The 21,600-nt window shown below is 44.2% G+C and overlaps 2 protein-coding genes across 2 annotated transcripts in view; one reads left to right on the plus strand and one right to left on the minus strand.

Annotated features, from left to right (window-relative positions):
* The window catches only part of LOC311031496 (uncharacterized protein), a gene marked incomplete at its 3' end in the record, with an annotated part of 104,639 nt that extends 91,747 nt beyond the window's left edge, over window positions 1–12,892 (plus strand). Inside the window, exon 3 of the mRNA XM_084037801.1 lies at window positions 12,515–12,892. Coding sequence (XP_083893927.1) covers window positions 12,515–12,892 — 378 coding nt within the window. The remainder of the gene's footprint in view (window positions 1–12,514) is intronic.
* On the minus strand, window positions 5,261–8,719 carry LOC311031421 (uncharacterized protein; the record flags this gene model as incomplete). Its single annotated transcript, XM_084037733.1, has 4 exons — window positions 8,626–8,719; window positions 6,775–7,004; window positions 6,345–6,607; window positions 5,261–5,597 (listed from the first exon to the last, which is right to left on the minus strand). Exons 1-4 carry the CDS (start codon window positions 8,645–8,647, stop codon window positions 5,261–5,263), a joined length of 852 nt encoding a protein of 283 aa, XP_083893859.1. The 5' UTR covers window positions 8,648–8,719.
* Window positions 12,893–21,600: the final 8,708 nt, after the last annotated feature.

Consider the following 21,600-nt stretch of genomic DNA (forward strand, 5'->3'; position numbering starts at 1 on the left):
TCACAGCCCCTGTTAGGGCACTCTGGTGTGTGTGTGTGTCTCTCTCTCTCTGTCTCTCTCTCTCCTCAGATCCTGAGCCGATTGGAGCACGGGGCTCTGATTAGCACAACTCAGTACACCGCCCTGTATTTCAAAAGTGATCCGACTGGATTATCCTGGTCGGATTGGATTAAATCGTGATCTGATCTGAAAACTGGTATTTCAACACAGATCCAGAGAACCCCGATCCTGAAGATCAGGATTCAGCTTTGGTAATCCAATCCTCCCTTGAATCCAGATAAAGGGCTGGATTTGGGTATTTCAAAATGTAAGGCAGAGATCTGGATCAGCTTGATACCAAAATTTCAGGATCATTTGGATCCCACCTCAGAGGTGGATTTGACTTGGATTGACAATGTCTCAGCTCCGCTTCTCCTAGATATTGTTACTCGAGATGTTCATTACACTTAATCTAAATTGTCAGTGCATTACTTGAAACAAATTGGAGTAATTTAAGAACATTTAAGGTGTAGCAAAAGTGTTTGGCTATATGTTTGTGTACAAACTGATTATTTTACTTAACTGTAAACTTGTCCGGTAAACATACATTTTTGACGTGAAAGTCGTGCTCCCAGCTGCTCCTTCCGTGAAGTAGTCCGCCATGTTTCAGACCCGGCGGCGGAGACTTGAGATTTGGTAATCCGTATCTAGCCAGGTCGGGTTCACGGTGATCCACCCGGCCAGTGTTTTGAAATACTCAGATAAAGTCAGCAGGATCACCTTGATCCATGACTGAGAAAAGGAGGATTTCATTATCCGGATTATTCTGATCCGGATTACAAGTTTTGAAATACTGGGCCCTGGCCAGTGTGCTGTGGGGGTGGTGATTAAAACCCTGTCTGCCATTTGGTGTGGTGGGGATCCCTGAGGACATCAGTGCATTTATGGTTTGCATTCTACAACACTTTCGCAGCACATTTAACATTTACAACATCACTACACCACTGACAACTGACTGCCACATCCCACAGTTATTAATTTGTTGCACGTTCAGTTGTTTTGATTATTGTAATAAATTAAATATTTCTTTGAGTATCATTTAAAACCGTGTGCTTCCTCCTTTTTGATGGGGCCTTTGAGCCAGGTCGTGTCACATTGCAGCAGTTTATAGTATGTTGTATCCCTCCACAGTTAACAAATAAGCAAATACCCTTCTAGCTAACTTCTTATTGGGCACAAAAGAGCTTAAATTATATATTGCATGAGTAACAATATCAACATTTCTTATTAGAATAAACCTAACCCTGCATGAGTTTCTTCAGAACTTTGGATTCTGTTATTGGTTCAGTTGTAAATATCTTTCTAGGGAGAAGAAACACTAATGTGTGGGGGGCTGACATTGGGTGAAGGCAGGTTCACCTGAGACAGACAACCACCGACACTCTCATCCACACCTACGGGACATTTAGAGTCATCCATTAACCTGCATTTCTTTGGATTGTTGGAGGAAGCTGGAGAACCCGGAGAGAACCCACGTTAACACGAGGAGAACATGCTTACTCCACACAGAAGGAGCTCGGACTCGAACCTGGCTGTGAGCTAACAGTGCTAACCAATACATCACCATGCAGCCCCATGTCTGTCTGTCAGTCATGATGACGACACCCGTTGTTTTGTGGACTACGGGTTTGAAGCATCAAGTGCAACATTTTGGCCATCGCCATCTTGGATTTCTGCAACCAGTAAAGGAAGTGACCATATTTGGTCCTCGGAGGAGCGACAGATGGATCTGATGAACACAAGCAACAGAGCGGCATCCCGAGCAGCACCCTTACTGGATCTGGATCCATGTGGATTCTGGTGTGAAGCTGCTAACAAAGTTAGCTTCATGATTCAACATAAATTTTACAGCTAAGTGTTAAAGTCATCTTAGTATCTAACTAGCATTGGTGGTAGCGTGGTAGCGACCTGTCTATCAGCAGGTAGCCCCGCCCCTAAAGCATCCCCTGCTTTCTGGTCTGTTGGACTCTAAATGGACCATAATGTACTAAATGAACATCATGCTGGAGTCAAGAAGACTTGAAACTAGAGATTGAGACCATAAACTCATGTTTACAATGTTTACTGAGATAATACATCAAGAGAGAAGTAGGCTAATTTTGGCATGGCACGTAACTCGGTTAGTGCTACGACCGCCTGACGTGTCGGACCGCCTGGCCTGGCCACCACCACGGGGCGGGTCGTCCCCGGCCACCGCCACAGCTGGCGCCTGTCGTCCCCGGCCACCGCCACGGCGTGGGTCGTCCCCGGCCCCTGCCACGGTGCGCGTCGTACCCGGCCATTGCCACGCAGCCGGTCGTCCCTTGCCTGAATCGTCGCGTCGATCACTGTATCAGACGATTGAAGTTGTCGTGCTCGACTGGGGTGCAAAGTTCCACGACACTGTGATCGTATATGAGTGTAAAAACGTGACATTTCATGTCGCCAATAGGTGGCGCTGTGATTGTGAGTCAATATTGCAGTGCAGACATGTTCAGGGTGGGACTCTCATCAAATATGAGAAGTTTGAACTGGATCAGACAATGGACATTGAAGTTATAACAGTTTAGAGTATTGTGGCAAAGCATGAAATTCGTCTGCGTTCGTGGCGCTGTCCTGGCCACGCCATTTGACCTATGTAAGACGTTTTGATGATTTTTCATCATCGAGGATTCTAGAACAGGCTCGCAAAGTTTGGTAGGAATCGGATCAATGCTGTAGGAGCAGGTTGTTGAAATACACTGCATGAAAAAGAAGAAAAATTTGGTTAAATTTGACATAAAATGCAAAATGGCTGTCTTCCTGTAAATTTTTCGGGCATGGGTCCCCGGGGATTTTTTGTACATCTTGTGGCGCCCGCCGGGTAAGGATGAGGGAAAAGGGAATGTGGGCAAGTGATCGATGGTGTGTACATTGCGCCCTGGCATGCGAGAGCAGCGGGGCACTTTGAATGCTCTCCCTCCGCAGAGGACCAGATAAGGAGTTCCGATGAGGGAAGCGGTCTCACCTGTGCGGCGAAGGCACAGCTGGGGAGAGTTGGCATAACGAGAGGGGCGGAGATAAAAGGAGGAAGAGATGCCCAGAAACGCCGGAGTAGCTACGGCGAAACATCGGAGAGGTGAATGTGGAGAGTAAGAGAGAGACAGAATAAAGCGCTGTGTATGACCCCCTTAGGACGGAGAACCCTGCTGGCTGCCCGACCCCCGGATCGTCTGAGAACCCCCCTGTGTACCGACCCACGCCTGCCTGACCGCCATTCCCCCTGCCGAACCCTGGACCGTAGGACTACCCAAGCCCGGACACCGAACCCCGCACTCGCCCAAAGACGCCGCCTCATCTGCCCCCGCCCCCGGATCTTTGCGCCCCTCCCGACGGCGCCGCCCGTGCGCAACCACCACGCTGACGGCCACGAGGACCTCACGGCGGCCCCCACGCTGCACAGCTCCAGCCCTATTCCCTTAATAAACTTGCAAAAAGCTGATTGTAGTGTGGACAGTGATTTGTTTATTGAGATTGGTCACGTGGCATCCCTCCCCACACCTGAGGGTGCCACAATCTGTACATGTTCTAGTTAAAAAAGTTAATTTTTAAAAGGAGCTGTAAAAGTGTAAAAACATGATATTTCATGTTGCCATTAGGTGGCGCTCTGATTGTGAGTCAAAATCGTAGTGCAAACGGGTTCAAGGTGGGACTCTTATCAATTGTGTGAAGTTTGGAGCTGATCACACAATGTACACTGAAGTTACAATAACTTCCACTTTTTTTGATGAAGGAAATCTAAATTTGTGGCATTGTTATAGCTTACTTAATCCACTACATACTTTTTAAACCATGGGAACATAGTAATACGTATTGTTATCATAAATATGTCAGGATAAGTCATGTTTCAATTTGTTTTGATATTTTATATAAATCCGATATAGAGTGCTTTTATTTTGTGGACTTCCTGTCGCTGCGTTTCTCTTTCCTGTTTAGTTAACTGTTTAGTTTGTGTCTGGACTTGTCTCCGGCTGTATTTGAAACCGCATACTACCGTACTGCCTACTACATACTGCGTTAGTATATACTGTATACTGCGTACTGATGTGGGATTCAGTATGCTACTTCAGCAGACCGACGCCGTTCACACCGCAGTATGCAGTATGCAAGTTTCCCAGAATGCATTTCGTGGCGACCGGCAGCAGTAGTTGTAAAACAGGCGCAAAGCTGTTTTATTTCCCTCTGTAGCGCTGTTATTATGTCACTTTATTACATTTTATTATTTTTTCATGCGAGAAAGTAACCGTTTAGATCCCCAATGTGCGGTTAGTTTACCCAAATGACGGCTGTTTAGTAATTTGCCTCGATGTTTTCGGAGAAGTGAAGCTCCGGAAGGAGCGGGTCGTCTCAGAGGCAGCTGCCCGTCTCCAGAGGTGTTCCGCTGGCCAACATGCGTCGTCGTCCCGGGGGAGACAGCAAGCCAGTTATCTTAACCGCTGTTTGTAGTGGACAGTATACAGTATAGCGCTGTCTCGGGAACTCTGCATGTACAGAAATCACCAAATATTAATAAATTTTGAATTAACAGAGTACTTTTTTAATTTCATATGTACAACAGCCTGGGTTTCTATTGTACCTACGGTATATAGCTTTCGTCACAATAATCAAGTAGCCTATGCACTGTACTTATGTAAACAAATATAAACGCCGTACTGCTCCGGAGTACGTGACGACGTCATGAGGCTTATGGACAGTATAAAAGGTGAGCAGAGGCGGGAAAAAACTGAGGGAGACAAAGGAGAAAATTGAAAACAGCAAAATACTGTAAATGTCGTATTTATCAGTCGTAAGAGGCCACAATGTGGCACAAAGAAGGCGAAGGAGGGAGAGGACCAGGATGAATCTTCTTTCAATCATATGTGAATATGAATATGAAGCCAATGTAAGTAAACCAAACATTTATAAGTGTCAGTTAGGGGCAGTTGTAGTTCTTAACCTGGGCATACAGTTGTGCCAGATAAGTCAATAAATAATATTCAGAGATAAACACGTTTATTAAGAAACAATTTATAAGGCCTTCTTGAAACAGTTAATTTAAAATAAGAGAACTTGAACAGTCATGTGAAGTGATACAACAAAGAAAAAACATTTGCCCCTGCTCCCACAGACTGCGCCTCGAGGGCAATATTTACGATTAAATGCCCACACTCCTGTGGTCCGCCTCTTCTTGGGAGAGGGGGACTTAAGGCGAGACTTCCGCCTTTCAAGGCGGACAGTAAATGCCTTGGTCCAGGCTTTGGGGTGTGGCAAGGACCACGGATGGGGAGACGCCCTGGAGGTTGCAGTCTTCCTCTACTGGCTGGCCAGTGCCACCTCGTATCGGGTGGTATCGGAGGCCTTCGATATCCCCACCAGCACAGTCCACGATATCCTGCATCAGGTGGCAGACAGCATCATGGCCATCTATGCCAGGGTGGTCCATTTTCCTGCTGCAGATGAGCTGGAGGGCATTGGGGAAGGCTTTGCCCACCTTGCTGGCCCCCGTGCCTTTTGCCGTGTTGTTGGCTGCATCGACGGGACGCACGTCAGGATAAAGCCACCTGCAGCAAACAAGGATGATTACCTGAACAGGTATGCTGCATACAAAGTTCTATTTAATCCCATCTTAATTAGGGCTGCAACTAACGATTATTTTCATTATTGATTAATCTGAAGATTATTTAAATAATGAATCGATTAGTTGTTTGGTCAATAAAATGTTAAAAAATGTTGAAAAATATCAATCAGTGTTTCCCAAACCACACGATGACGTCCTCAAATGTCTTGTTTTGTCCACAAATCAAAGAGATACTCAGTTTATTGTCATAAAGGAACAAAGAAACCAGAAATATTCACATGTAAGAAGCTAGAATCAGAGAATTTGGACTTTTTTCTACTCAAAACCGACACTTTGAGTATCAAAATAGTTGACGATTAATTTAATAATCGATTATTGTTCAATTAATCGATTAATTGTTGCAGCTCTAATGTTAATGTAAACTATTTAGTGATTTTTTAAAAATGTTTCTTTTTACACAGGAAGCTTTTCCACTCGATCCAGCTTCAGGCGGTCTGTGATCATAAGGGTTTCTTCCTGAACACATTCACTGGTATGGATGGTAAATCAATATTTAACAGGATGATAATAGGCCTAATTACTTTGACCTGGATTACATTGATATGTGATTTTTACATTTTTTTGAGGAATATCGATTGCTTTTATTTGTGATTTAAAAGGTCTGTATCAAAAGTGTTTACAATCAAGTACTAATTTTCTTTTTTTTCACGACCACTACTTACAGGCCTACCTGGTGCAGTCCACGATGCACGGGTCCTGCGGTAGAGCTCGATGTACCATCGGCAGCTCTACCCTCCTCCGGGCTGGATCATCCTTGGAGATGGGGGTTATCCCTGCCTGGCGACACCTATCTCCCTCATATCCCCGTACAGGGAGCCGGTGCAGAATCCTGTGCAGGCCAGGTACAACCGGCATCACTCCAGGGCCAGATGTGTGGTGGAGAGGGCATTTGGGATGATGAAAACCCGGTGGCGCAGCATCTTCCTGAAGGCTCTTGAGGTAAAAAAGAGCATAAGATGTGTGTAAATGTAACTAGTACGTAATGGCTGACAGCTGAGCAGTACATTATACAGAAGTACAGGTAAAAAAAAATAGTTTACACAGCATTTTAATAAATTAGGATTAAAATGATTTTGGTTTTATGCAGTTACATAACTCACCTCTTTGTTTCTGTAGGTTAAATCTACCTTTGTCCCGGTGGTGGTGTCCACCTGTGCCTTCCTCCACAACCTCTCCATCCACAACGGGGATTTGGTGGAGCCAGATGTGGAGGAAGGGGTGGACCATGGAGACGAGGAGGAGCAGGCATACCAGCCCGGAGACCAAATGCCAGGGGACAATGTCAGAGACAGACTGGCAGCAGAGGTCTCAGCTCCTGGAGCCGTCGTCCCTGCACTGCAGGAGCATGACTATTAGTCACAAAGAATTTATTTGTATATATTATTTTGTATATAGTTGACATAAGTATAAGCCCTGTGAAGACAAACTGTAAAAATAAAATCTACAATTTTTGGAAATGTACCTGAGGGTTAATAGTAACCATTCTCAAAACAGTATTAGCAACTAGGCAATTAATGTCATGCGTGTTCTCCCAAAATCTTTTTTTTTTAAACAATGTGCCTCATCCACCTTCATTGTGATACAAAATATAACATACAATAACATTTATGCAAGATGTCATACTGTTATATGACATCTTGCATAAATGTTATATGAATATGTTTTCTGGGGTGACATAATTTGAACACCAGTGACACTAGAAACAAATATAACCAGACAAATGCAATTTATTTTTTAAAAACTTTCTCCAACATCAGCATTAATGACCTCTCCCTTCTCTCCTCCCTTTCTGCATTCTCTTTCTCTCTGTGCTCAGTCCACTCTCTCCATTCTCTCTCCCTCTTCTCTTCTTTCTCCAATCGCTCTCTCTCCTTCCTCTCCTCTCTCTCCAGCTGCTCTCTCTTCCTCTTGTCTTCTCTCTCCAATCGCTCTCTCTCCTTCCTCTCCTCTCTCTCCAACTGCTCTCTCTCCCTCTTGTCTTCTCTCTCCAATCGCTCTCTCTCCTTCCTCTCCTCTCTCTCCAGTGCTTCTCTTTCTCGTCTTTCCTCCCTCTCCATACATTTTCTTTCCCTCTCCTCATCCTTCTCTGAAACCTGAGAGAAGAGCTGAAGCCACTCGGACCCCCTCTTCCTCTTGGCCACTGGTGGCTCTGAGGTGGCTTCCCTTGGAGAGGGAGGAGAGGCCACTACCACATCCTGGCTGGATGAATCAATTGAGACCGGAGGCACAATGCTGGGCCTCCGGCCCAAAAACTCATCCATTAATTTAAGCCACCTCCAGGATGCGGCAGTGGCCTCTCCTCCCTCTGTGCTTACTCCCGTCTTGGGGGCTTTCAACTCCTACACAACACAATATACACACACACACACACACACACACACTTGAAGCATCTTAAACATTTATACAACCTCATTTATCTTTTATATTTTCTAATTTAACATGTCTTGTGTACCTCTATGTTGACAAGTGATTGCATTGCAGAAGGTCTAACAGAACGTGTGGAGGCCACTTTGCCAGCTTGATAACTTACCTTATATTTTTGTTTGAGGTTCTCCCACTTTCGTTTTACCTTGGTGGGCTCCACCTTCCCCACCAAGGCATTTACTCTGACAAACTCTCTGAATAAAATAAAATAAACTTAGTTACTTCAACAACAAGTTAATCCAACGTACCGGTATTATAATTCTAAAATCTAACAGAGGAGCACGACAAGATGAATTATGTAAGACTATCGCCTTCATTAAACGGCTTCGGAGTAATTATGATGGTTAACTGACTTATTGCAGGAGCTACCACGTCTCCCTCTGTCCCTCCCTCTCCCGAGCAACATCAGCGCCCACGAACCGATATCCCTACCGACTGTCCCTCGTCTCAGCGGCACCGTGACAGGAACTATTTAGCTTTTATATACTTAACTATTCAATTATTCAACTATTAACAACCAAACTTACTCGAAACCCTTTTGGGCGGCATTTCGCCTTCCACTAAAAAGGCTGTCGTTGGCTGCGCGCCACTCTATCAGCCGCTCCGTGTCCTGCTCTGTCCCTAATTAAAAAGAAATAAAACACGATACGTAACGTTACATTAGTGTTTAGTTGTTTTCTGATCACTCGCGTACACCAAATTAAGAAGGAGAACATTTAAATGTGATACTTACATTTGTATTCCCCTGGAACACTCTCAACGCTCTCTTGCTCCGCCATTACTGGATTTATCCAGGCTCCAGCGCATTGCATTGTGGGAAACAGTAGGCAGAGTAGACTGGTCGGATGCATACTGGAAATATTCTCCGAATCAGTACGACATCCGGGAACTTTTCGCATACTGCAGATTTTGCTTTTGTTTGCATACTGCATACTGCATACTACATTTTGGCCAAATCAGTACGTACTAGCAGTATAGTATGCGGTTTCGGATACAGCCTCCGTCTGTCGAATCTGTGACGTGCGGCTCGCCCCATTTTTGAAGCGCTGTGATTGGCTAATGTGAGATAGTAGTGACGACATTGCGTCTTCAATCGTCCAGTCTGATATTCCAGATCTTTCCGAGCGCTGGTTTCGAATCTTGAGAGAGAATTTGGATATTTGGCTTTTGGATTTTGGCTTGGCTTTCGACCCTTTGGACTTTGGACAACGAGAGGAGACTACATTGGACATCTTTTGGTGCTTTGGACGAACGGACCGTGAGTTATTTTAACAATTAATGAATATTTATTTGTATTGAGCATGCACACGTTAGCTTGGTATGTCGGCCATGTTGTAGCTATGTTCGTTAGCGAGCAACCGCATAGGTTGATACAGCTCATGACATTGTCAACCCTGGTACATATTGTCTTTCTTAAAGTTAATAGTGGTCAATATGGTAAAAGTATTATGTGTTTTTTATAACTTGTATTGTCCTGTGTGGTTGAGTTAAAGGCCGCTAGCTAAGTAGCTACCTAGCCAGGTAGCTAGCTAGCTAGCGGACTTTAACTGGTTTGCTGGCTGGTGGCCCTGAGGTAAATCGCTTTGTCATGCTCTGACTTTCACCATGAGTTTGTTTCACGGTCGTGAGCCACTGGTGGAAAACGGCCCGCGGGTGGGTCGGTGACACACAACAGGCGGTTGTATGTGTCGTGTGCTTCAGTTTACACCGTGAGTTTGCATTTATTTATTAATTGTATATGTATTGCGGTCGTTACTCAGCGTTTTCACAGATATTCCACATTGTCAACACTGGTACATATTGTCTTTCCTAAAGTTAATAGTGGTCATTATGGTAAAATAATTACGGGTTTTTTTATAACTTATATTGTCCTGTGTGGTTGAGTTAAGGGTCGTTAGCTAAATGCCGCGAGCTAAGTAGCTACCTAGCCAGGTAGCTAGCTAGCTAGCTAGCGGACTTTAACTGGTTTGCTTGCTGGTGGCCCTGAGGTAAATCGCTTTGTCATGCTCTGACTTTCACCATGAGTTTGTTTCACGGCTGTGAGCCACTGGTGGAAAACAGCCCGCGGGTGGGTCGGTGACACACAACAGGCGGTTGTATGTGTCGTGTGCTTCGGTGTACACCGTGAGTTTGCATTTATTTATTAATTGTATATGTATTGCGGTCGTTACTCAGCGTTTTCACAGATATTCCACATTGTCAACACTGGTACATATTGTCTTTCTTAAAGTTAATAGTGGTCATTATGGTAAAATAATTACGTGTTTTTTTATAACTTATATTGTCCTGTGTGGTTGAGTTAAGGGTCGTTAGCTAAATGCCGCTAGCTAAGTAGCTACCTAGCCAGGTAGCTAGCTAGCTAGCGGGCTTTAACTGGCTGGCTGGGCGGTGGCCTTTAGGTAAATAGCTTTGTCATGCTCTGCCTTTTACCATGAGTTTTTTTTTTACGGTACTGATGCAGTTTCAAGTTTAATAGTTTGAACGGACAAGAGAGATATGATGGATATTTTTGCTCGTCATGCACATTTTCACGAGTCTTTAAGGCATGTGACGTGGCTGTGTATGATATACCGTATGTTAATGAGTACACGTGAAGCCTGTGCGAGAATGTATTGGCTTATAAAGGTCTGTGTTTGCAATAGCTGGGGTGTGTGTGTGTGTTGTGTGTGTGATTTTTATTTATTTTTTTAAGTTATAATTTTTTATTTTGCTGCTATGTTTAAGAATGTTTTTATATCATAGAGAATAGATTTAGAGTCCAGCTCTGTATAAGTGGTCTGACATTTTTTATGGTATGTATTATTTGATGCTTTATGAATAAAATGTAATTGAAATTTTATTTAGTTATTTTTATTTTTTTGTAGAGGAGAACATCATTTGAGGAGGAGACTAGTGGACACTGAGGGCCCTAGTTTCGTGGCGCAGCGCAGGGCGGCGCAGGGTGGCGGAGCCGGCGCAATGCAAGTTTTGACCCGCGCAGCCTTGCGCACCGTCAGTTTGTCAGTTTGGTGGATCGCCTGCGCCAAGATGGGTGTGGCGGCGCAGCAGGGGGAGGCGTCACAGATTCACCTTGGCGTAGCGGAAGTTTCGTGGCATAAAGCCTCGCCGAGACTGCGCTGAAAGCTCGCCAGCTCCAACCTGGTCTACTCTCGGCGCAAGGCGTTAATAAAGTCCATTCATTCAATGCGAATCACAGCTGGCGGAGTGGAAGTTTGGTTGACGGCGCGCAGTGCGCACACGTCACCGAAACCTCACAGGCAGGTTTCCACAGTTCCAGGCACATTTAAATGCAATAAATAATCACAACAAACACTATTTAATGCAACTAATTGAATCAACACGTGAATTTATATCTATATAGATTGTCCCGTCACATCTGACGTCAGATCAAAGGCGGATGGCACGCGTAACGGAAACTCAGCCTCTCGGACCAAAACATCTCCCTCTCTCTCTCCTGTTTTTTATAATATCGGCATTGTTATTATTATGATATGCACGCACAGCGCGTGATGCGCGTGTTGGGAGCGGCGGCGCTGCTTCTGTCATCGGGTTGTCAAGTGACGGAACTTGCACTGAACCTCCCCTAACGCATTAAAGGAGAGGAGAGGAGCTCATTTGATTGGTGAAGATCTGAATCGGCTGTATTAATCCCAGTCCATGCCTCGTCTCCTCCTCGTCTCCCACTCACGCCTTCTTCTCCTCCCTCTTTCCCACTTGCGCCGGTGGGCGAGACGGGAGGTGTGCCTGCGCGAGCCTGCGCGGTGCACGAAACTTGCAAAGTCCAGGCGGACACACCCCGTCGGCGCGGCGCAGGTGCGCTGAAAGCTGACTGGCCTGGTCTACGAAACTAGGGCCCTGAGTCTCAGAGGAAGAGTTTTCTATTTGTTTCACACATTCAATACATTTTTAGTGTTATATTCCTGATAACGTGTTTGTCTAGTGTGCCTTATTTTCCATTTAGGATGCCTCGCGGGAAGAGCCACCGGCTGTCCGTTGCTGCCAAGCGGAGGATGGAGGATCGGCGTGACAGGCAGGAGCCTGTCATTTCCTTCTCGGGCAGACCCCCTGGTATGTACTCAAACTTTTTTTTTAATTAAATGTTTTACTTTATTAATTGTTAGATGTTTTCTCACTATATTAAGTGGCAAGAGCTATGCTTATATAATTATTATAAATTATGAATGAAATTTCTGACTGAGATTTTTTTACTTTTTCACTAGCCCATGGGACTGGACAGCGCCATGTCGTGAGGAAGTGGCCAACTTCTGCTCGCACCGGCCGGAGCCACAAGTTGGTCATCCCGCCGGAGTCTCCAGGCAAAAAGGTAATGTTGTTTTGGAAGTCATTTGACAATGATGTTTGATGTTAATCATAACCTTGTTTGCATGATAATAAGTCTTTGTCGTGTTGTTCCAGTTTGTTCTTCTTGTCGGGGACTCCCACCTTCGCAGCATCGTGGATGGGTTCGTCACGATGCCGGAGGGATGCCTGACGTTTGGTGCCATGGCGACCCTGGGGGCTTGCGCCAGGGACTTGAGGACCGAGCTGGTGAGTGCGATTGTGCCACGTACCCCAGACCTTGTCTGTGTTCTTGCCCCCAGCAACAACCTGACGGCCAGGAGGACGGTAAAGCAGGCAGGGGAGGACTTCCGTGCGCTCATCGCCAGTGCCTGCAGTCGGTGGCCCAAGGTCTTCGTCCTGGACTTCGTTCCTCGCCTGTCGGTCGACGTGGATGTCCAGGATCACTTCAGCCAGGAGTTTCGCCGCGTTGCAGCAGTCATGGGTAAGTTTTAAAATGATTTTTGTGAAGTTCATTTACATGTATGGTGTGTCATGTGTTGTATAGCAGACTTTTAACTTCACTATGTCGTCTTTGTGTATTTATTGTAGACGTGCGGTACTGCTGCATCGCGGAGCAGTTCCCTCTGAACCGCCTTGAGCTGTGGAGTCGGGATGGTGTAAGTATATAACTATTTAAGTGCATGGGAGATTTACTGTAAAATGTCTGTTCCGTCAATTAATTGTGATTGTTTGTTTTTGGAGGTCCATCTGAGCGACAGCCATGGGATGGGTGTCCTGGTCCAGCTGATGTGGAGCTACGCACGCCAGCAGTTGGAGACCCCCCAACCCCCCCCCGCCGCCGCCCGTCGCCGTCCCCAGCCGGTCGTGATGGATGACGTCGCCCCTGCCCCGCTGCCCCAACGCTGGACCGTAGTTGGACAGGACAGGAAGGTAAGACTTGTGTGGTTGAGACTATTTGGAAAATGTCATATTTCATATTTTCAATGATGATGAAAGGCCACCTTTTGATCAATTCTGTTATGTCTGTCATTACAGAGGAAGCGACCTGTGGGACTTGGCCAGTCCACAGGTGCTGAGAAGAGGAGGGTGGTTCACAAGGTTGGTTAGTTTTGATTACGTTTTATTTGAAAAATGTGTATATGTTTGAATGTATGGATGCTTTGTTTTTGATGAAACATTTCCACTAATAGTCTTCCTGTGTTTTTATTTCACAGGGCGTGTGTTCCACCCCCCCACTCCTTTCCTGTTCAGCTCGGAGATCCTGGAGGCGATGGACCAGCTCGTGCCTGCGGACCTCAGTGCCCCCGTGCACTCCCCTGCAGTTCCAGAAGGCCGACGGGTAATTATCATATAAATTAGATCTGTTTTTTTATGACATGTTGTAAAGTTTTCACTTTTTAATGTCGTTTTTCCTGATGTCAAAAAGGAGCTCTGTTTTCAATACGTCTTTGTTTTGTCTGTTTTCTACATGTTATAAGGTGGAGCGTCGTAGGAAGGCGGTGGCTTCCGAGAAGACTCCTAAGGTAGGTGTACTTTGTTTTAAAGTAAAGGATGTATATAGAATGGTGTTTGCGCGTACATAATATAAAAACAAAACGTAAGTGTCATTTATGCTCAATGATTCAATAGTTCCAGAAATTGACGTATTGAAATAAAAAACTTTCATTTTAGTTGAATTCACATTATGTGTAAATAAATGTTACTTTAAAAACCAAGTCAAATATACAAGCTGGCGATCAGTTAATATGCAAAATCAATATGTTAGAGGACTCGTTAAAATCATTCCTGTTGTATTGTGAAATGGCGGTAGCAATAAAAATGATTGATTGAAGTTGGTTGCTGGTTTTTCCCTGTATTTAGCCCTTGAGGAAGACAACCACCACAGGTAAGTCCAGTAAAGGTAAGAAGGTTGCTGATGCGGTTTGCGTGTGTTCGGAGAAGTTTCCGTTGCCGGTTGTTGCGGGGACTAGCGTTAGGGCTAGGTCATCTGTGGATGTGGATACATTGGTCGCGTGCAGTGTTGTGGCTGCCATCAAGCACGTCGTTGCTCCTGTGTGTACGTGGCAACGTTCTGATGTTGATGACATACGCGTGGAGGGTGTCAAGTTGAAGGAGTTCATTGATGAGGCAAGTCAGGACGGTAACGGGAAAGAGAAGTGCAAGTTGGTTGAGGGACATAGTGTGTTTCGCGGGAATTGGAGAGTAGTTATTGGTGACTTTGTGGAGAAGTCGGAAGAGACTGAGCTGTACGAAGAGCTGCAAACAGCGCTCTTCAGCAGTGGGATGTGCCTGTTGAACCTCCATCATGCGGTTAGTGCCATCATTCTTCACGAAGGTTATTTCGTGGTTGTTGATTGTGGCACACGGGATGCGTCTGGGCTGGCATCCAAGATTGGTACATCTGTTGCAGTGTTCAACATGTGCCTTGGTGACCTGATGCTTCATATCGGGAAACTACAGCAGTCTTTAGGGGCAAAGTGGTTTAGCATTAGTAGCATATCTGTCAAGTCTTGTTCAGATGATGCTGATGTGGAGAGGGCTGTAGCTTGCACAGTCAGTGATGTTGACACCAGAGTTGCAGATGAGGTTGAGGAGTGCACTTATCTTAGGGTTCGGACCAGTGTTAGAGGGTCATTCCATCAGGGGAATCGTCGCTTTACACATGGGGGTGTCCAGTGCATGGCCATAGCTTTGACAGGCATTGTGAAGCATACTGTTGCCAGTGTGTTTTCATGGAGTGCAGCAGATCTGGACAAGGTTGTAGTTGAAGGTGACTGGTTGTACACGTCTCTGCGTAAGAAGGGCATCTCTGGCTCTTCTGAGATATTGTGTGTTCCTGATTTGCCTAAACAGTTAGTTGTTGGGGGACAGCAGTTTGAGTGTGACCATGGTGACTTTGTCACAGGTGATGTCGATGTGGTAGGTGGAGACCTAGTTGAGGCTAAAGGCAGGAACACACCGGCCCAACCGTTGGACGTCTGAAGCGTTTGGAGAGGCTCGGACGAGGTCGGGAACACATATGTTTGGTGTGTACAGCTGCGTCGGAAGCTTGACGCTGTCTGATCAGACTGAGCATACGAAGTCTGAGGAGGTGGGCTGTTGGACGTCTGAGCCATTGGATACTCTGATTGGCGGTGTGCTAGCGAATCAGACTATCCAATGGCGGTGTGTGGGCGGGGCGGAAGTGACGATGGTAAACAACAAACCACATAAACAGAGATGGCGCAGAGTACAGATTTTACTTCGTCGTTGCATCGCACTTTTGGTTATTTCTGCACATTTATCGAAGCAATGGCTACGTGGAGCGAAGAGACGGAAGAGCAGCTGATTGTGCATTGTTTTTATCTGCACTCTGAGCACCACAGAGCTGTGAGACGTGCTGTTGTTAGGCAATTAGAAAAGAATGCAGGGCAATATAGCAATGTTTTAAGACCTGAATATTTTTCATTGGCCAAGTATATTAGCAATTCAAAAATGTCTAGGCTTGGTATTTGGGCTACTGAAGTAGAAATCCAGGCAGCAGCAGATGTTTTAGGTGTGAATATCTTCACATATGTCGGTGATCGATGGTTAGAATATAGTTGCAGGGGTAGTTGTTTGTCTGAGCAGGGGATCTACTTAGAGAACTGCAATGGTAATCATTATGAGACCATTGTTTGTGTTCATCACCCTCAGGATCAGAGATGTTATGGCTTCTGCAAAGAGAGTAGGTCACGTTCTGTAGGGTACAATCTTAGGCGGCATAGTGTAAGGAATGTAGTTGAGTGTAAAACACTGTTGAGTCCAGTTGATGGTGTAGTGAAAGTACAGACTAATAAAGATGGATCTAGTTCAAATAGCAGTTTTTCTTTAAAGTATTTGAAAAAGAGAAAATTGTTCAGATTGGAAATGAAATATCAGGGCAATGTTTTGTATCGGCAGAAAGCTAAAACACGAAGTGTAGGGAAATATAAGGTAGATGTGTTGCATAGGAATGATGTAAAAGCCATGAGTACAAGGAAGTATCATGGTAATCTTGAGTATATGAAGCGTGTCATAGCAGCTGTCCGTGTAAAGAGGCAACAAATGAAGGTAAAGGCAGATCAGTTTAATGTTGTCATGGAGCATTTTCATGAGAAGGTTAAAGATGGACCAAATTTTGTGTGTTGCGTCTGCCATAGATTGTTGTTTAGACACCAGGTTGTAGATTGTAGTAGAGATAGTTATAGAAAGGTAAAGGCAGTAGCTTCAGTTGCAGATGCATGTATTACAGAGGAATACTTGCATATATGTAATAAGGACTGTATAGTACCATGTCAGTGGTTGAGTACAGCACGCGTTCAGCTGTGGATTTGTCGCACATGTGATGGTAAGTTAAAAAGAGGTGTCATGCCACCTGAAAGTGCAACAAATAATTTACAGGTTCAGCCTATTCCCCCGGAATTGTCGTGTTTGAATAGTTTAGAGCAGCATTTGATCGCGTTGCATATTCCCTTTATGAAAGTGTTAGCGTTGCCTAAAGGGGGGCAAAATGGAGTACATGGTCCTGTGACATGTGTTCCTGCTAACATTGTGCAGACTAACAATCTGCTGCCCCGTTCCAATATGGAAGGGTTTCTGTTGCCAGTTAAGCTTAAGCGTTAGCTAACTTATAAAGGGCATTATGAGTTTCAGTATGTTGATGCTATGCACGTTAGGCGAGCATTGGGCTTTTTAAAGCAGACCAATGCTCATTATAGGGACATTGAGTTTAATGAAGAGTGGCTCAATGAGTTTTGTAGGGAACCAGATGAGGTTGTAGAGGACAATGATAACGCAGGGAATGATAAAGCATCTCCAGATGTGGATGATGAGCTTTTACATGATCGACAGCAGCACTGTATGTTCCAGGACACCTGTCTCATGCCTGTTGATGTTGGTCAGGAAGCCTTGGATCAGTATTTTGATGATATACTGAATCTGGCTCCTGGAGAAGGGAACAGTCCTGTGAAACTGCTGTCTGATCAGGAGAATGAAGCTAAATCCTTCCCAGTATTGTTTCCACAGGGAAGCAATACATATCATCAACGTAGACCGTGTCGCTTGACTTTGTCGCGATACTTTAATAACCGAATTCCACATGCTGATGGCAGATTTGCTAAAAATGTAGAATATATATTCTTCGCTCAGTACATGTCTGAGGTAGAGCAGGTTGTTTCGGGTGTGTCGATAGCTTTAAGAAAAGGACAAGGTCGTACAAAACAACTAGTGAATAATTTGTTGACAGACCCAGAATCATTGAAGAAGTTGTTGGAGTTTGATGATGGATATCGATTCCTCAAACCTATTAGAGGTACTCCATCCTTCTGGCAAGGAGCCCAGCATGACCTGATAGCTTGTGTGCGTCAGCTCTGTGTTCCTACGTGGTTCTGTTCCTTTTCTTCTGCCGACGTGCGATGGAAAAATCTTCTCTCCAGTATTTTGAGACAAGAGGGTAGAACAGACACGGCTGAGGATTTAGAGTGGGCAGACAAATGTGACCTGCTGAGACGTAATCCTGTCAATGCAGCCCGGATGTTTGACTTCCGCTGGCATTGTTTCCTGAGAGAAGTACTCATGTCTCCATCGCATCCAATTTGTAAAATTGTAGACTACTTTTACCGAGTGGAATTCCAGCAACGAGGTTCACCTCATGTGCATTGTTTGTTTTGGATAGAGAATGCTCCACAGATTGATGTGAACACAGATGAAGAGGTAGTTCAGTTCATTGATGAATATGTGACATGCGAACTACCTTCACAAGATAAAGAGTTGTCTGAAATTGTGAAAACTGTGCAGCAGCATTCAAAGAGGCATTCTAAGAGTTGCAGGAAACATAAGACGGTTTGTCGTTATAATTTTCCCAGGCCAGCATCTGGCAGGACATTTATATGTCATAGCATAGAAGATGAGCCTATGTGCAAGTGTCGGAAAGACGGTGAAAGCATGTGTACATGTAAGAAGCAGGCTCCGAAAATCTCTAGTAAGAAGAAGAGAGAGCTTGCATCTAAGATCTTAAAGGACATTAAGAAAGCTCTGTCAGATGAGACTGTTACCTATAAGAGTGTGGAACATTTGTTCACCCATCTAGGTATCAATCAGGAAGTTTTTGAAGCTGCATACACATGCTTGGCTCGAAAGACCCATGTTGTAATGAAGAGGCAGCCTAGTGAGGTTTGGGTAAATCAGTACAGCAAGCGTCTGTTGAAATGCTGGAATGCCAATATGGATATCCAGTATGTTGTTGATGCTTATGTGTGTATTGTCTACATCATTTCCTACATCTCTAAGGCAGAAAGGGAGATGGGATTGTTGTTGGGGAATGCCCAGAAAGAGGCTTCCAAAGGTGATAATGTCAGTGCAAAGGAGGCACTGAAAAGACTTGGCAGTGTGTATCTCCATAACCGAGATGTGTGTGCTCAGGAAGCAGTCTACAGGTTGACAAACATGCATCTTAAGGAGTGTTCTAGGAAGGTTGTGTTTGTCCCAACAGGGGACAATGTTGTTAGAATGAGTCTGCCTATTAGTGTGTTGAGGCAAAAAGCATCATCCGGCGATGTCAGTAGTGAGGACATGTGGATGACTAGTTTAGTTGACAGGTATAAGAACAGGCCAAACAACAGTACATTTAATGCAATGTGTTTGGCAACATTTGCATCTGAATATCGAATTCTGAGTAAAAATGAGAAATCCAAGACCCGGATTCCGTTACAAAATGATTGTGGTTTTGTCACTAGAAGAACGCGAACACAACCTGCAGTTGTACGGGCGCGCTTCTCAGAGACGAAAAATACAGAATCATTTTATCAGAGTATTTTGCAGCTGTTTTTGCCTTATCGTGCAAATGTGCAGCTGAAACCTCAACCATTTGAGACATTTGAGCAGGTTTACATGAACGCTCATGTGAGGTTTAGTGATGGGTCAAGTAATTCGGTCAAATCAGTGGTGGATGCCAACAGAGGCAAATTTGAAATTCAAGGAGACGAATTGGACAACATTCAGAAATCTATCGATGCAAATGGTGTCGTTGAAGTGCAACAACATCATGTGTAGAAATGATGGGTTGGCCTTAATCAGGTCTTTGAATGAGACACAGCTGTCTGTATTTTATCAGGTCAGGCAGTGGTGTTTGGAGAGGATTAATGGTAAGAAACCTGATCCTTTGCATGTGTTTATCACAGGCAGTGCAGGGACAGGAAAGAGCCATTTGATAAAGGCTCTTCAGTATGAGTCGATGAGGTTGTTGTCACCAGAGTGTCGGCATCCTGACAACATTTGTCTTTTGTTGACGGCTCCTACGGGCATCGCTGCATACAATTTGCATGCAGCAACGATACACACCACGTTTAGCATTGGAAAGGATGTGCGCTTACCGTACACACCTTTGGGTGAGGAGAAACTTAGTTCTCTCCGTGCTAAATACGTTGATCTCCAGATATTGATCATTGATGAGATATCTATGGTAGATCATAACCTGTTGTCATACGTTCACGGTAGATTGAGGCAAATCAAACAGACTGGTGACTTTTCCCTATTTGGTAATGTCAGCGTTATCGCTGTTGGAGATTTTTTCCAATTGCCTCCAGTAAAAGGGAAACCGTTGTATGTTGACGCAGTAGGTGTTGATTTGTGGTCCAGTTTATTTAGTGTTGTGGAACTGACACAAATAGTTCGGCAGAAAGACGAGGTCTTTGCTCAGTTGTTGAACAGAGTTAGAACTCGTTCAAAGAAAACTACCATGTTGGAGAGTGACATTGCAATTTTTTTTTTGATCAAGGTATTTTTATTTAGTTTTACAAGTTATAGTTTACAATTTAACATAAGTTCAACAGAACACACAGGGAGAAAAAACAAACAAACCGTAAATCCCATCCACCCCCCACAAATACCAGACATACAGAGTTCACAGTATGAAATACATAGTTCAATATACAGAACTCATATAGCCAGATAACAAAAAACAAACAACAGCAACAACAAAAAAGAAATATAATAATAAAGATGACTGAGGACAACAACAGAGGTTTACAGTACTATATTGTCTGCCTCCATATCTTCAACAAACATTAAGAAAGGCTGCCATATGTTATAAAATTTTCTAGTAGACCCCCTGATTGTGTATCTGATCTTCTCCAACTTGATATGGTACATGATTTCCCTAACCCAATGACTGTATGTTGGAGGTGCTGGGTCTTTCCATTTCAATAATATCAGTCTCCTAGCTAGGAGAGAGCAGAAAGCCACCATTATTCTTTCCCACATCTCTAAATGGGAGTCTATCTGAGTTACACCAAAAAGTGCAATGAATGGAGACGGTGCAAAGATCTTAGAAAAGGTCTCAAAGATGGGCTGCCAGAAACCGCAAAGCTTTGGACATGTCCAGAACATGTGTAGGAGAGTGGCTGGATCTCGCCCGCATCTATCACAAGTGGGGTCTATATCAGCATTGATCTTAGAGAGTTTTACTTTAGACCAGTGCAGACGATGTACAATTTTAAACTGAATGACAGCATGTCTAAGACAGATGGAAGATGAAAAAATTCCCTGTATTATTTTGTGCCAAGTGTTGTCTGTGATTTGTTCATTTAAATCTGTCTCCCATTTATTTTTGAGGAGGTCCAAAGGCATCAAATTATGAGAATATAGTATTTCGTATATTTTGCTAATAGTTCGTTTTCTGACTAGTTTACAATCAAAAATTGAATCCAACAGGTCAGTTGGAGGACGTCAGGGAGAACATATAAAGTTTGAGAATACAAAATTCCGAAGTTGCAGATATCGATAAAAATGTGATTTGGGAATGTGATATTTTTGTACCAACTGTTCAAAGGAGGCAAAGCTGCCGTCAATATACAGATCAGACAGTGATACCATACCTCTTCTGGACCACATATCAAAGACCCCATCTATTAATGATGGGACAAACATATGATTCAGTGTAATTGGGGCAGCCTGAGAAAGATCTATAAGTGCAAAGGATCTTCTGAATTGGTTCCAAATCTTGATTGAGTGCAAAACAACAGGGTTGGAGGTAAAGTTAGAAAAGGGCTGTGTAAATGGCAACTTAGAACACAGTAAGGCTTTTAAAGAAGTGGAATTTACAGATGCCCCCTCCAGATTTAGCCATTCAGTGTCAGTGTTATCATTATCGTTATCCATCCAATATAACAGTACTCAAATGTTAACCGCCCAATAGTAATACA

This window comes from Eutrigla gurnardus (assembly GCF_963514095.1).
Source record: "Eutrigla gurnardus genome assembly, chromosome: 20".
Classification (NCBI taxonomy): domain Eukaryota; kingdom Metazoa; phylum Chordata; class Actinopteri; order Perciformes; family Triglidae; genus Eutrigla; species Eutrigla gurnardus.